Source organism: Lolium rigidum, chromosome 7 (genome assembly GCF_022539505.1).
Source record: "Lolium rigidum isolate FL_2022 chromosome 7, APGP_CSIRO_Lrig_0.1, whole genome shotgun sequence".
Taxonomy (NCBI): Eukaryota; Viridiplantae; Streptophyta; class Magnoliopsida; order Poales; family Poaceae; genus Lolium; species Lolium rigidum.
Window position 1 is genome coordinate 163,122,916 of NC_061514.1, and position 16,315 is coordinate 163,139,230.

A 16,315-nucleotide genomic window follows, 5' to 3' on the forward strand; every position below is an offset into this window, starting at 1 on the left:
CTCGCGTTCGGTGCGATGGCGGCGCCCGAACGAAGAGGAGATCCACGAGATGATCACCTCCGGCTCCGCCGCCGCCGCGCTGCGAGCCCGGGGTTCTTCATGACCGCCGCCGCTGCGTGCCGGGGTTCTTCACGCAAGAGGAGACGAGGGCGACGGCAGGCGTGGCGGCGCGCAACGAGCATCGGGAGGATGTTGCCGACGGAAGCCAAGCCGTCGAAGAAGAAGAGCGAGGAAGAAGAAGAGCCAAGCGAAGCCGCCGCCAACTCTGTCGAAGGGGAAGAAGAAGAGGAAGAAGGACTGACCACTGCCGAACCGCGTATCAAATGGACGCCGAAGGAAGAGGAGTGCCTCGCCGAAGCTTGGATGACCGTGTCCACGAACGGCATAATCGGGGCCAATCGGTCGTTCGACACATGCGGTTTCGAGTGAGGCGGGCGTACGAGGAACGCAAGCTCGTCGATCCCTACTTCAACAAGACGAACATGAACGTGTACCGGGGAGACAAGGCAATGGCCACCCATTGGGGGATCATGCGGACGGCGTGCAGCAAATGGCACGGCGTACGGGAGGAGATCGACAAACGGCCGATCAGCGGCCACGACTTGGAGCAAAGGGTATGATCCGCCGGCCCTACACCACCGAGGTACATCGTCGTTAGCTGACCCGTATCGCCGTGCTCTTTTTCCCCAGCTGCGCCGAGCTTTGGACATGTACACGGACGACACCGGCCTGCGGTTCAAGTTCCTCAACGTCTACGCCCGCCTCGAGAAGTGCGAGAAGTGGAAGGAAGTTCGCACGTCCCTCTCGAAAAGCAAGACCGAGCGAGTACAACCCCGACGCTCCGCCGGCTTGCGCGGCGGAAGGGCGCCACGAGCTCGGCCAGAAGAAGCGAGAAAGAGCTCAAACGGACGGACAATCCCGCCGACGGGATGCGGGCGTCGATCGACAAGTGCTGGGCCGACTTGAGATCGCACGCCGACGGGAGGAACGACAAGTTCGACGGCAGGTGGCGGGAGATGCTCGCCAACCAAGGCGCCCGGATCGCCTGCCGAAGACGACGGTGGCGGCGAAGAAGAGGAACACAGACTTGGCGTTCCTCATGGGCGGCGGCGACATGGAGCCGATGGACGAGGAGACGAGGAATTGGTACCAGGGCCACCGCAACGACATCCTCCAAGCCACTACGTCGTCTCCGCCGGCTCCTACCTCGTCTACCTCACCATCTACCTCGTCGACTGCGGCTGCTTCGACGTCCACTGCCGCCGCTGCTTCATCGTCGCCCGCCGCTGCTTCGGCGTGTGAGGAAGCTGGTCCGTCGGACACCGCCGTGCCGGCCGGGACTGCCGACGAGCCTGTCTCCGTGTAATTTCCCTCCGATCGCCGATCTGTGGCTGATCCTTTTGCTCCTTTTGCCGATCAACTGCCCGTACTTGTAGCGCGGGACGGCGATTTGTTTGAATTTAAACTCTATCCGCCGAACTCCGGGTGGACGACTGGAAATATGGTACTCCCCACGACTTAATTTCGTCCAATCCGGCGGTAGTTTCGTCCGGATTTGGGCGTGGGGAGCGCCAACGAGTGGGGATGCTCTTACAACGATCATTATTCTTTCGTTTTAGATTTGCATACTTCATACTCTCTGTACAAGTGATTGGCCCGGATTCTGTGTGCCTGCCCCTCGCCCATTCTGCATTGCAACGCTGGATCCATGCAGATTTGCGCAGACTGCCGTACAGTTCCAGAACTTCTAAGTATTCAGATAACATGAACATTGCCTGATTGCTGCAAACTATACTGGGAGGTCAGCTGTACAACTGAAACAAGTTACTGGGCCTTAATGCTGCTCTTGCTGGCTCGACTCCTGGAAGAACAGATCGATCTCACACAGAAGCTTCTGCTGCTCCATCTGCAACGGGCACGAGGCTGCACCCTGATCCATCACGATGCCAAACAGCAACGCACGGACGTCATCGGAGCTTCTCGCCACCTTTTCTTCAGTCTTCTGCGCCGACAACTCCGAACTCGAACCTCCCTCGTAAAGTTGTCTTCTGCAGACCTGCGCCATGATACATCATAGTTAAGCCTGGAAGAAAGCAATGCTGTGTGTTTTAGTACTCCGTATGTAGTTGCCACAAGATCTATCAGCTAACGTCGTTATCATTCTGCTGCTAGTGAAATAAAAGGCAGCTATATCTTCAATTTTGTTTACACGGAAAATCAGCACTCTCATGGTTTCAACTTCACAGTACGGACATGACAGGATACCTTACCGAAGAAATTGCGATGAGATATGGGATACTTTCTACATATGAATGGAACAAGTTATGGCCTGGATACTATATTATGAAGAGCATTGATACTTTTTTCTGAACCATAAGAGCATTTAGGGTTGATACTAACCTGGAACAAGTTATGTAGAGCAACAATATGCTCATGAGTGAGAAAACCCCTAGCCATAAGCTCACTGAATAGCTTAACAATATCTGCAGTGACATTCCTAGCAGAAAGATTAGCAACTACACCAGATATCAAGGTACTATCAAACAATGATGTCAACCACTCTGGTACTTGGCTTAGTTTAAGCAGTGACACGGCTATTTTTGCTGCAATCTTCTGCTGATTACTGAATGATTTTGAAGTCAAACCAGGAGCAGTCAAGGCAACAGCAAATTCCTCCATTATGAGCCTAGACCATTTTGATTCTCTGACCACCATATTCTCCTGGCTTCCAAATTTCTCCCAACATAAGATCATCGAGAGACAGGAACCGCAATTTTCAGCAACTCTACTGTCTTCACTGAAGATTAAACCCTCTGTCACGGCAATAATGGACTTCATGTATTTTGCAGAGCATCTTAATTCAGCATTAAGATAGCTCCTCTGATCTGAAATCCTGGTAAGCAATTCCAACATACATTGTGAAGCAATAAGCTTAATAGGATAAGGACCGAAGTGCATGAGACGGCACAAATCATGGCACGGGGTGCCAACAACAGAGAAAGACTGGACGTTATCTGAATGTTGCAGGAATTCTTGCCAGTCAATATTGGGATCTAGGATGGCATGCAAACTGTAAAACAAACAACCATTAGGTCACATACAAGGTAATTAAAATGAAACACATAATACTTGTTGCGCACCTTCTTAGAGAGAAAAACACTAGGTGAAGTATAAAAATCATGAATCCCCCAAAATCTGTCTCCTGATTGTGTTGAAATAAAGATGGGCCCTTTGCACAAGCTTCCTGTATTATACCATCCGTCAAAGAAACTAGTGATCTGTTAAAGATTATGGCCTTTGCAGGCTCAATAAGCGCCTTGCTTGCTGCATGATGCAAAATAAGGCAAAATATCCCAATCAATATCTTCTGTTCTTGGTCAGTTGATGCATAATCAAGAGAAGTGAAACACTCCAATAACTGCCAAGAAGAAGTGATTAGTAAACTAGAGGTACTACTAACTGGGGAACAAGAGGAAAACAACTTCCAGTGAACAATTAATTCATTTATGAGTATCAGATAAATTGAGAAGACAGACATCAGTACTAATTGGCTTTTAGGTTTGATCCAACTGGGACAAAGGAGATGAGACTGTTTTTACTTATTCCAACATATCAAATTTGATGAACCCATCTAAGGGTATGATGTTGGACGACCACTTGCGGGATCCCTAGGATTCAATAGTCCTAACTAAAGTTATCTATCACTACAGATCCTCTAGACTATACCGAACTTCTTTAATTGTGTACTGTCAGCAGATCTCATATAAACAGATAAAGAAGTAAAACCTGTTATCTGAAATACATTTTGAGGATACTAAATCCCTAAAGCTATTCGTAACCAGGAAAGATAATTGCAAAAAATGTACTCGTAGCAAAAATAAGGCCAAAACTAATTGTGTAACTTTCAACTTAAAGACATATAAAACAAGATTACCTTAATGGTAAGAGCAAGCCATTCATCTTCCCGGGAGACTGTCATTGCACTCGCTGAGTATAAGATGTTAAAGATCAAAAAGGAACACATTGTTTTGATCCTTGAGGAATATGTCAAGCAATATATACTACCAACTGCATCAAGAACGCCACATGATGTAAACTGATCAGAAGAACAAGGAGAGATTACTATAATTTCAGCAATCACACAAACCACTGAGAAGACCTCATCTTCTGTGCCATCCTTTATAATCTGATCCAGTAAGGAAACCAGCAACGACGAGAGGCCAGTCTCTCCAGAAAATACCAGTTCTGCAACCATCTTTATGTCCACAGAATGACTGCTGTTTGGAAGCACAATAGTTTTATCTTCACAGAAAGTTCTGCAGAAATTTAGCATCTGGAGAGATAATGGTTTCATAAGTTCTCCCTTCTGGAAGAGCCATTTTAGTGCTATTGGATGGGCTCGGATCGAAAGCAAATCCCACTCCTTATATGCCATTACACGGAACAGAGTTTTCTCAGCTTCTGGACTATATGGAGTACTACAGCTAAATGCAATGCCTCTGATGAAGGCATAAAGATGGACCAGCAGAGTAAGCATCACAGAATCAGTGATTTCATAGTGGAACTTCCCACCATTGAGAAGGATGTATTGCTCAACCGAAGAAAGAAGTTGGCTGTCAGCAACCAACCTGATTAATTAAACAAGCATCACATTAGAATAACAGTTTTTTTATTCTCAAATGTGGATCAAATGCAACAGATAAGTACCTTTCATTGTAGAATGAACAGGCATACAATATTACTAGGATAGCGCATTGACATGATGCCAAGTTGAAGTCTTCTGAGCTACATTGTCCAAGTACATAAATAAGTTCTGTAGGGTCTGATGGCAGATATATGTATGAATCTCTAATTGTTTCCCCATATTTACAGCCCAAAATTTTGTCAACAATCGAACTAGTGACCAAATATACTACTGATTTGACAGGATCGGTAGGAAATAAGCCCATGAATCCAAATGACAAGCAAAACCATGATGATGAGGCAAGCATCTCAGCAAACTTGAGTTGCTTACTGGGAGATGTGCTTGATAAAATAATATGGAAAATCTGAAGGATTTCTCCCAATGTTTCATCATCACTACCATCAACAACAGCACTTTCAAGCCAATGCAATAAATATGTTCCACAAATTCCAATGATGCTATCCTCAAGATCTTTCTCAACAGAAATCTTATCTTTATTCCCTTCGAGGCAGAATACAAGTGCTTCTTTCAGAAGACGAAGGGAATGTGGTACGAGGAACGCACAGTTATCCCCATGAGGTAACGTCGAAGAGATAGCATGTTTTGATGATTCTTCAATAAATGATGGTAACCTCTGGATATCATGAGCAGATGGTGACCTCAGAATCTCTATTAATATTGAGCAAACAAGAACAAAGGTTTCAGAACACATTCCAAGTTCACAATTGTCATTTCTTCTCAATATTACAGTCATAGTGCATGCTATCTGTTCTTCTTGGGACAATGACAGGATACCAGAACAATTAACAATGCAAATCCAAACAAGTCGTAAAACTTGAGACTGGACTGGATGAAATGGAATCTCTGCAACATAGTTAAGAACAGGAAGCAGAGTGGAAAATCCAATGGCAAGCTTTTCCTTGAACCGCTCCTCTGAAGTGGCTAACAGTGATAGTACTTGAATAGAGGAAATAACCAGTGGATCATTATTTCCTAAAAATGTAAACAGTTCAACTTAATTTAACCATCATGAGGAAAAAAGAAAAAATAATGCAGAAGTTGATGAAAGGAAAAAAGGCATTTCTCCTACCTGATAACCTCAGAACCTCGAATACATAATCTGCAACATTTTCATCTATCAAAGTTTCAAGTAGAACATGAATATTTGCATCGGATGACAGGAAATGAAAGATTAAATTCAATGTCCCTGTCTGTACTTCTAGATTCGTTGAGAGAAGAGATCCCTTCACAGCATCAGCAAATAGAACTACGATAGAAGCATTCAGAGGCACATCGTCCATCTGTGTGGACTTGTCTGACTCTACAGACGTGATTAAACTCTGATCGCCAAGCAGGAAAGTATCAAAAGCCTCCTTTTTTCCTAAAGTAAGGAGCAATGCTGTAGAAACAGAACCAAAACATCACCGTGCATTCTAGCTAGAGAAAAAACTAGTATATATTTAAGTTCAATACCGGTGAGTTGTTTCATAATTATATTGAAATGCATACAAGACATTCATTAGTCCAAACTAATATGAAGATATTTATGTTAGATCAACAAAAAAGATTGAAGGTTAACCATTTGAATTCTTACTTACCATGGCCAACTCTTAAAATTTGGAAATCTCTTAAGTCTTAAGTATCTATGTCAGCTTTAAGTTTGTTTCTGCATACATAACTGCAGACAAATTGCAGTTATGCCCCTTTACTTAACGCAGGCTGTCTTACGATTTCACTCCCTCCAGTCACAAGCTCATAGAACAATGGGAAGCGTGCAGTAAAAGTTTTTAATGTTTGGGTAAATATAGTTTACATATTTACAGTGCTCTCGGGAGTAAATAAATGAGTAGTTACACATAAGACATAATACCTCGATAGTGTTGAACTTCTACAACTTCCAAAAATAAGAAACGATCAAAACTCTATCTAGGAAACCATCGAAAGTAAAAAACTACAGAAACTTTGACTTGATGCACTAGGAGTAGCAATTATTATAAATTATAAATAGTAGAATAAGCAAACTATATTCATTACTATATCGTGCAAAAATGCATTACTATGTTCTTTGCTTAGTCAGGAAACCAGTATACCCTCTTTATTTTGTAACATTTAAGCATTCATACAAAACAGAGAGAAGAAATATACTGACCAATACAGTTCAAACGAACAGCATCATTTTGAGTTTTCAGTAGAACTTCAAGGCAGAGTTGAAGCAAGCTTCTTCCAATTGCTGAAAGGTCTACATTGTCATTATCACATATATTGTCCCATGGGGTGGCGTTTAACAGAGAGAGTTTGAAGAGCAGGAACAGTATCTCTCCACGAATATCATCACTGTATAGAAGAGTGTTAAGAATGCTGTCCGATCAAGTAATTTGGAAGGTCAGATAAAAGCATGAGTATTTAGTAGTGTTCACCTTGGTAGTTGAAGATCGTTAACAAGGTTCACGAAAAGAGAGAATTCATCTCCAATGTACGCAGCAGCATCTTTGATGGAATTTAGCAAGATCCCCAAACAATGTAGCTGCACCGAGATAAGAGAGATTCAGAAAATATGGCAGTAAATTAACTCAAGAAAAATGAAACAATAACGTTGCAACTAATCCAGCAGAGTGAAGTCCCAAAGTGACTCACGCTTCAAAATGATCCAGTCTGCAGAGTCAAATAACTTGAAATGAATAATCAGATGCAATGGTCTGGAATCACATTATTATAACAGGTAAAGGAAGAGCTGCAACCTGAAAGCTAGCAGCAGGTTTCTCTGCTGGCAACATTCTGGTCCCAGAGTGACATTAATAATGAATCCACATTTTTTATGTTTTTCCCTGCTGCCAGTTGAATGTTGAACTCACTAGATGAACAACCATGCAGTGCATTGCTATGATCTACAGATAGATAAATATATCATATTACTCCAGTCTCCAGTCCGTGATAACTGTCACTGGGTTGTGTGCACTATTAAAAACGTACCATATCAGAATTTTCGAACAAGATGCCATGTTTTCTACAGGAAAGTTTTCGGTTCAGAACTGCTATATATTACCTAGATAGTAAATGCTAAGCTATTGTTCACCACATTCTTACACAGAGATTGAAGAATTTCGTTTCAATCACTCCATCTAGAGAAGCCTGATCTCACTGCTCATCATCCATCTCTTAAGGCTATTCGCACGCTAACCTAATTAATGTAGGATGATGTTCTAGAAACCCACCATCGATCTCTCCCTGCCTCGCATGCATCAAGCATCATATCAAACATGTATCTCAGGACGTACAGCGTAGCACGAGGGGGATGCCGGCCGAGAACATTGATAGGCGGCACGGCACACGTACCGTGTGGAGGTGCTTGACGAGGGAACCCGAGGAGAGGAGGCGCGCGAGGCGGGCGATGAGCTCGGAGGCGGCAGGGGCGCCGACGGCGGACGCGAGGTCGGCGGCGAGGTCGGACGCCTGCGTGGCGAGCGCGTCGTCTCGACTGGCGGCGGCGGCGGCGAGGGCCTCGACTAGAGGCGCCGCAAGGAGGCGCGGGTGGGCGGCGCGGAGCGGGGCGAGGAAGGCCTGGTCGGCGAGGGCGAGGGAGAGGGTGGCGAGCACGTGGGAGACGTGGTGGGACGGCGCGGAGGCGGAGGAGAGGAGGGCGGCGGCGCAGGAGACGCAGACGCTGCCGCCCGCGGAGGTCGGGAGAGAGTCCGACGCGCGGTGGCCCGCGCCGCACCCCTGCGACGGCCGCGGCGGCGAGACCTCGCCGTCGGATTCCATGCGGGCGAGCGAGGGGGATTGTGGAGGTTTTAGAACGTGACCTCCAGCCTTAGAGCATCTCCAACAGAAGCTGTAAATATCGGCGCGCTATACGTCCCTTCCGACGCGCTGTAAACGTTTGCCGCGTGTTTTGACGAACTTTCCCCCGCCGGACGCGCCAAAATACAGCGCCTGCGCGGGCGGTGAAATTGGGCCTCCTGCGGACGCGCTAAAATACAGCGCGCGCCGTCACGCGAACGGCTAGTTTTTTTGTATATCATTCGAAACGGATCAAACAATTCAAACAAAATTACGGAAATTTAACCGAAATTACGAAATATATTAAAAAGTTCGACAAATACCGACATTTTATTTAAACTAAACTAAACTAGACTACTCTGAATCCTCCCGGTCGAAGTCCGACGATCCGCTAGTCGGAGTCGTGTCGGAGACGGAGTGCTCGTCCACTCCCGGGAGGAGGAGGAGCTCGGCGAGGTTCCTCGACGGTCCGGCGCCTCTCTTCTTCTCCTCCGCCCTCTTCGCCCTGCGCGCCGCCTTCGCCGCCCGCTCCGCCTTCCTCGCCGCCGACTCGGCGCGGCGCCGGTCGCGGTCGGCCTTCTTCTTCGCCGCAGCCTTCGCCTTGGCATCCTTCTTCCGCGCGTAAACGCCTCCGTGGCGGCGGCGTCCTCCGGGAACGCGCGCGCCCACTCGAGGCGCAGGCGCTCGTCCTGCTCCGCCACGCGCGAGCGGCTGCTCGAGGTCGCGGGCGCGGCGCCGCTGCTCGGTCGTGATGAGCGGCGATGGCGGCGCGAGCATCTCCGCCGCTCGCGCGTCCAAACGTCGTCGAAGTTCATCTGCCGGCGGGGGCGGCCGAGGCGCCACGCGACGGCGTCGTAGGCTCGCGCCGCCTCGTGCGCGGTGTCGAAGGTGCCGAGCCGGATCCGCTCCTCGCCGGAGCGAATCTCGGCGTCGAAGCGGCCGCTCGGCCGCGCGCGGACGCCGCGGTAGCCTGAGGGCGGAGCGACGGGCGCGGAGGCATGTCGCCGGAGGCGGAGGCGGACAGGCGGCGGAGGTAGAGCGGTGGCGCGTGGCGCGGAGGCGGAGCGGTGGGGGAGAGGCGGAGGGACACGCGGAAGTTTCGGAGGTGGGAGAGAGGTAGTTGGCGCGTTCGCGCGTGTCGTCTATATAGCGCGCGCGGCAGCGCACGCGGCAAATTTCCCGCGTGGGATGGCGCAAAAGCGCGGGCGCGGCAAAAATTTTACCGCGCGCGCTCTTTTCCCGCGTCTGCTGGAGCTTCGCGCGAGCTCTCGCGCGCGCCAAACTGGCAGGTATTTTGCCGCGCGCGCCTTTTACAGCCTCTGTTGGAGATGCTCTTACGCCGAATTCTCTTCTTCTTTCTTTTTACCTGTGAAATGAAATTCACGAATGGACCTGCGGATGCGGTTCCATCTTCCGGTAGGCTTCGAATTTCGTATGCTTAATCTTTTTTTTTTCGGGAAATATGGAGAGGTTTATTCTGCTAAAACACCGCCCGAGCTATTAGCCAAAAGACTGACAATCAAGAAGTCAGGAATACAATCGAGCCAGTTGCTCGTCACCGCCAATGTGCTAGCATGCTTTGCACAAGGTGGGCCGAATAGTTCCTATCTTATTACATGCTGAATACTAATAGAAGAAAAACTCAAAACTTGCTCTCCTATTTCTTGAATAATAATGTGCTAGCATGCTTTGCCATTGTAAGGCTTGCTCCATGCGCCCAGGTATGCGTATCTTGATCTCGCCACCCCACCTGCTCCACCTCTGCGAGCATCGAAAGACAGACCACCATCTGCGTTAATTTTCACAACATCCTCATCTTGTGGTCTCCAACCATGGCCTGGAAGGGTAGTTGTATATTTCTTTGGAACTTCAAGGATAGCTAAAGCTTCTTTGGCCAACTTCATAGAACGAACTGGATCATCCGCTCCTTTATCATGAGTCCAGGCATTCCGCGAACTCCAGATGGCCGACTAGGTTGTTCCTTTGATTTTCTTTTCTAGCATTTTCGATCCTTTCCTTTTTCTAATTCTATTTTCTTATGGCCAGTCCTGCCTTTTTTTTACTCCCTCCTTGGATGTTCTAGACCTATCTAAATTCATATATATCTATACATTAATTAGTTTTTTCTTACTACAAAGAGTAAAATGTAGTGAAACTTGAATCTAGAATCTTGGTGGACTTCTCCGCACCAAACTCGCCATCTATTCTATTATATATTGATTGATATAACAACAAAATATTGTATTTGATCATCAATTCTACTTTTTTCCTTTTTTCCTCCTTTTCGTGTTAGGGAATGTGTATTTTTCAGATCAAAATTCATGTTAGCTAATTTATTTTCTAATTTTCTTTTTGGGCCAATCATTTTTTAAGGGAAAATAATAGGTGGAGAGATCACTTTCAACTGAAATGAGCTACCACTTTCACCTTAAATAAATTAACACTTTTAAAATTAAGAAATTTATTTTTAGTGTAAACTTGTGTGCTGCGTAAATATAGGCAACATGAGAACATTTATTATTTCAATATCTTTAGATCCGGTCACCATTTATGTTGAGAAAGGGGAAACCTTTCTACTAATGTACTTGTGAGAACGGTGAATCTTGAGCTCCACATTCTAATGATACTAGATGATACCCCGCGCGATGCTGCGGAAAATTTTAGTCAACATGTAAAAATATAAAATTGATATATAAAACAACTGAAACCACAAATTTTTGTAAAGAGGAAATTGAAAAGAATATTTTAAGTACATAATTTTTTAGCAATCTTATGGGTATCTGTCGTATTATACTTTATATACATATAGGAAGTCAGATTACTTGTGAAATGCATGCCTAAGATATATGAAGCATTCAATTTGGTTAGGCTACAATATCATTGCTTTTAGTCAAGCAACTGAGAACGGTAATATGGGAAATCATAGACCAATGGAAAACATACACACTGAATTTATGTGCTACTTCTCCTTGTTCAAAAAGTGCACACCGAATTTCCATTGCAAAGGATACTGCATACACACTGGAATTCCATTGCAAGCCAAATAGATGAAGCCTTCAATCGGACATAATTTCGATTGCAAGAGAACAATATGTGCTTCTTCTCCTTGTTCAAAAAATACAGAGTGAATTTATCGAAGGTAGATTCCATTGGCAGCGGCAAAAAAACATGAACCATCTTGCCAAGACCAACACACAGAGTATAAGCTTAAACTTCAAAGTAACAATATAGGGGGGAAGAATGAAGCGCCTAGGATAGTCTCCTCATGGCAACCGCGATGCCATATTGAGTCATGAAGCTAGATGGCACAAGAAAAAGTATGATCGTGCAACTGCGTGAATGAACCGAAGCATGCAAGAATCTTCGCATGGTTTGTCTGCTTTTGCTCTCTCGGGAAGCTGCACATCGAGACATATTTGTTCACAAAGAAATTCAATAAGCAAGAAGTACCAAACAATTAAAGTCTACTCCATTTGCAAGCAATGAACGACACCTAAAAGAAGGGAATTGAGATCTTCAAATGCAGATCTGGAAAGGACAGTAACACCTTCAAATTGCGGATTAAGCAACAAATTTATAGGTGGAACCGGCTGCCAAGGCTTTGAGAAAGAATACATGATTCGGAAGCTCATGACACCATGACTTGGAGAAGCCGAAGTGGAGACTGATGGCATCGTCTAGGAAAGTAGAGCGAGAGTAAAACTGAGCACGACGGGCACAAATGGGGTGGGCACAGGTAATAAAAAGGTTGCCGGCCGGCCGTCCGGCAACGCTTCCTTTCCACCACTATCACGGGAAGATGATAAGACTTCACCCACTGAAACAGCAGTCCAAACTCTGAATTAGTTGGTGGGATAGGCGAAGAGTTAGAGTAATGAACAGGTGGGTGCTAATTATCGGCAAAACCAAAATTTAGAACATCGTGGAGAGAACCGCAAAGCTGAAAAGGCGTGACAGGAATAGGGCAGCCATCCACACTTCGTCTGCATGCATGGATGACGTGGATATGATTTAGTTATGTGGTGGGTCTGCTGAGGTGTCATAGTTGCATGTCAAGAGAAATAGGTTAGTGGGGATGAACTTCTTAGTTATATAGGATTTGCGTCTGTTTTCTACATGATAGGGGCTATTGTCCTGGTATGCATATCTTGATCTCGCCACCCCACCTGCTCCACCTCTGCGAGCATCGAAAGACAGACCACCGTCTGTGTTAATTTTCACAACATCCTCATCTTGTGGTCTCCAACCATGGCCTCCATGGCCTGGAAGCATAGTTGTATATTTCTATGGAACTTCAAGGATCGCTAAAACTTCTTTGACCATCTTCATAGAATGAACTGGATCATACCCTCCTTTATCATGAGTCCAGGCATTTCGCGAACTCCAGATGGCCGACTAGGTTGTTCCTTTGATTTTCTTTTCTAGCATTTTCGATCCTTTCCTTTTCTAATTCTATTTTCTTACGGTCAGTCCTGCTTTTTTTTACTCCCTCCTTGGATGTTGTAGACCTATCTAAATTCATATATATCTATACATTAATTAGTTTTTTCTTACTACAAAAAGTAAAATGTAGTGAAACTTGAATCTAGAATCTTGGTGGACTTCTCCGCACCAAACTCGCCATCTATTCTATTATATATTGATGATATAACGACAAAATATTGTATTTGATCATCAATTCTACTTTTTTCCTTTTTCCTCCTTTTCGTGTTAGGGAATGTGTATTTTTCAGATCAAAATTCATGTTAGCTAATTTATTTTCTAATTTTCTTTTTGGGCCAATCATTTTTTAAGGGAAAATAATAGGTGGAGAGATCACTTTCAACTGAAATGAGCTACCACTTTCACCTTAAATAAATTAACACTTTTAAAATTAAGAAATTTATTTTTAGTGTAAACTTGTGTGCTGCGTAAATATAGGCAACATGAGAACATTTATTATTTCAATATCTTTAGATCCGGTCACCATTTATGTTGAGAAAGGGGAAACCTTTCTACTAATGTACTTGTGAGAATGGTGAATCTTGAGCTCCACATTCTGATGATATTTGCGTCTGTTTTCTACATGATAGGGGCTATTGTCCTGGTATGCATATCTGTTGACTGCCAAAACCCACCGGCGGGCAGCGGCCTTGTCAACACTGTAGAGCCGGGGGGAGCCTAGAGCTGCGGCTGGCTGAGACCCCTCCGAGCGACGGCCCGCAATGCTCTTCTCGGTCACACGCGGCGTTGCGAAGTGCAGGCGTGCCACCTGACCTATACCTGGTCGGGAAGGTGATGAGATTGCCTCGCTTAGTTTCCTGCGGGGCATACATGTAAACGTTAAATACGAGCCTCGATCGGCTCTCGAGGTTATCTCGTGAATCGGCTCAAAGAGCCGATCCACCCATGATCCGTACGGGGTGTACGAATACTTGGTGGTCCTGCTTGATCAAGATGAAGCTAATGAGATCTACGACGATTTAGGGTTTTCACCACATAATCGGATCATCCTACTCCGAGGTTGGGCCGGATGGCCACGCACGGTGCTCGTAAGCCGATCCTAAACGAGGCCAAAAAACCAACATGAAGTTGATCCTAGGAACATCCCGTTTAGGACTTGCGAACGCCACCCTACGTGCCACGGGATCCTCCCCCCTTTGTAAGGCCAAACTATTGCGAGATATTAAACTAATCCTTGTAGAACAAGGAGCAATCGTAACGGATCAGATCTACTAAATAATGATCAAGCGGGGTGCCGCCCCCACACCTGAGATAGGCGTGAGGACGGCTAGATATGCAAGGGTTGCACTACGTAAGCATGCTTAAACGAAGAACAATGCTAACCCTAACACATCTAATGATAACTACGTTGCTCGCCATCAAAAGCGCTTCGGTACGAGCAACGCATGAACAACGTGGGGCTTGTGCTGCCTAGATCGCAAGATGCGATCTAGGCAGCATGTCGCTTACCCGATAGAAACCCTCGAGATGAAGGAGTTGGCGATGCGCCGAGATTGGTTTGTTTTTGGGGTTGAACGTGAGTTGTTGTTTATTCCATAAACCCTAGGTACATATTTATAGTCCAGGGGACTTTCTAATGCGGGCGTGCACTAAACCGTACACGAGACAAACTCTAACTTTTTAATCTAACATACAATCTACCATAAAGATACACGGGCAATTCAGCCCAATTCCTTCGTGTCAGGCCGCTCCAGGATTTTCCATCCATACTCTTCCAAACCCACCTTGATCGCGGCCCACCTCCTGATCGCGGTTAAATCCTGGTGATAACACATGCCCCCCTGGTTTTGGAAATAATATTTCCAAAATCATTACGCCCTCGTCGGGTCATGTCGTGGCAGAACAGAGCTGTTGCAGTATCCATCATCATTATGCCCTGTCTTCTCAGCTTCTCTGCAAAATTCGATAACCCCGGCGTCATCTCCTCGGGAACTTATACATTAAATCCTCACCAGGCTTCTCGTTATTTAACTGCGCCGATTGATTAGCTTCCTTCATCTCCTTCCTCTGTTCCGACCATCGGCACCCAAAAAACCCTTCTGCGCCCCATGTCTTCTTCCTCCTCTGCCTCGTCGGGACTTTCCTTTGAATCCTCTTCCCCCGAACCGATGCCAGCACCGAGCCCACAAGAAGCTCATGCGGCCAACATCCGCCGCGCCATTGAGGCCGGGGAGGAGTCAGACCATGACTTCTCCCTCTGGTCCGAGGACGACCGAGTCCTCTACGGACGGGGAGAGCGACCTCCGTTTCCTCGCCGGTGGGGAATCGGAGGAGGAGAGCGACGACGATCGCTTCTCCTGGGACGACTTCACCTCTTCCGAGGGGGTGATGGAGGAAGAAGAGGAGGAGGAGGAGGACGACGACGACGACTCCCTCGAGGGCTACCCACCAGCGAAGCGCCTTCGCATGTGGTGGGATGATGACAGCAGCGACGACGACGAAGACGGGGATGAAGCCCCGTGGAGGGCTACGGGAGTAGCGACGAGGAGCCCATCGGCAGCAGTGCCGAGTGAGAGCTCGGATGATGACGATGAAGACAATGACGGCCCGTAGATAAGACCTCTGTCATAGGGTCGGTAGTGGTAGATGGGGCAATGTATCCCCTCGTATTTCCTTTTGAGAGCAATTCGGCTCTTTATGTAAGAAATCCCGCCTATCAATGAAGCACATCGTTCTCCACTTTGATTTTGCCGATTTCTTCTGAGTTTGATTGAGCCGATTCGCCTCTCCGCCAATGTGTAATAAGCCGATAACAACGCATCGGTCCTCCAACAGAGCAATCTACCAGGCCTGTTGCCCCCCGAGTCTCAGCCAATGCAAAACGGAGACGAGGAATACGCGCATGAACTGTGTAAACCCGGGCCTCGATCATATGTGGGGAAGTTCCTTATGCAGCGTCGGCCCGATTTGAACACAAACCGGCTTCTCTGAGCGGAAAGCCTTCAAAGTGAGCTGCCCCCCGAGCTCTTACTCGAGGCGAGAATGTGCCACAGCCGATCCTCTTTTCTTCCTCTGTCAGCCGATAATTTTTCGTTTCAGCTGTTTCTTGATTCTGAAGTCGATGCCTGCTTGCATCGGCTTTCATGTCCTTAAGTCGATGCCTGCTGCATCGGCTGTGCTCGAAAATTTTCGAATTTTCACTTTTATTTTTACGGCCGACCTGTGCATCGGCCCCATATTTCAATACCGAGTCAACAAAAGATGAGATGCTTCGTTGTATACCCTCATATTTCCATATACACGGGTGCCCCCCGAGCCGATCTCGTCAAGAAAATTGATGGTATCGGCTCCGTTGGACAACATGTTGAACCCGAGGCAGAAAGGTAGGTGAGGATAATTTTGGCCGATTGC

At 46.5% G+C, this 16,315-nt stretch overlaps 1 protein-coding gene across 1 annotated transcript; it reads right to left on the reverse strand.

The window, feature by feature from the left end:
- Positions 1–1,624: 1,624 nt before the first annotated feature.
- LOC124672209 (protein PUTATIVE RECOMBINATION INITIATION DEFECT 1-like) lies at positions 1,625–8,443 on the reverse strand. The gene is made up of 9 exons (XM_047208479.1): positions 8,018–8,443; positions 7,102–7,208; positions 6,834–7,018; positions 5,775–6,083; positions 4,708–5,677; positions 3,935–4,628; positions 3,141–3,418; positions 2,401–3,070; positions 1,625–2,056 (listed from the first exon to the last, which is right to left on the reverse strand). The coding sequence occupies exons 1-9, from the start codon at positions 8,441–8,443 to the stop codon at positions 1,835–1,837; spliced, it is 3,861 nt and encodes a 1,286-aa protein (XP_047064435.1). The 3' UTR covers positions 1,625–1,834.
- Positions 8,444–16,315: the final 7,872 nt, after the last annotated feature.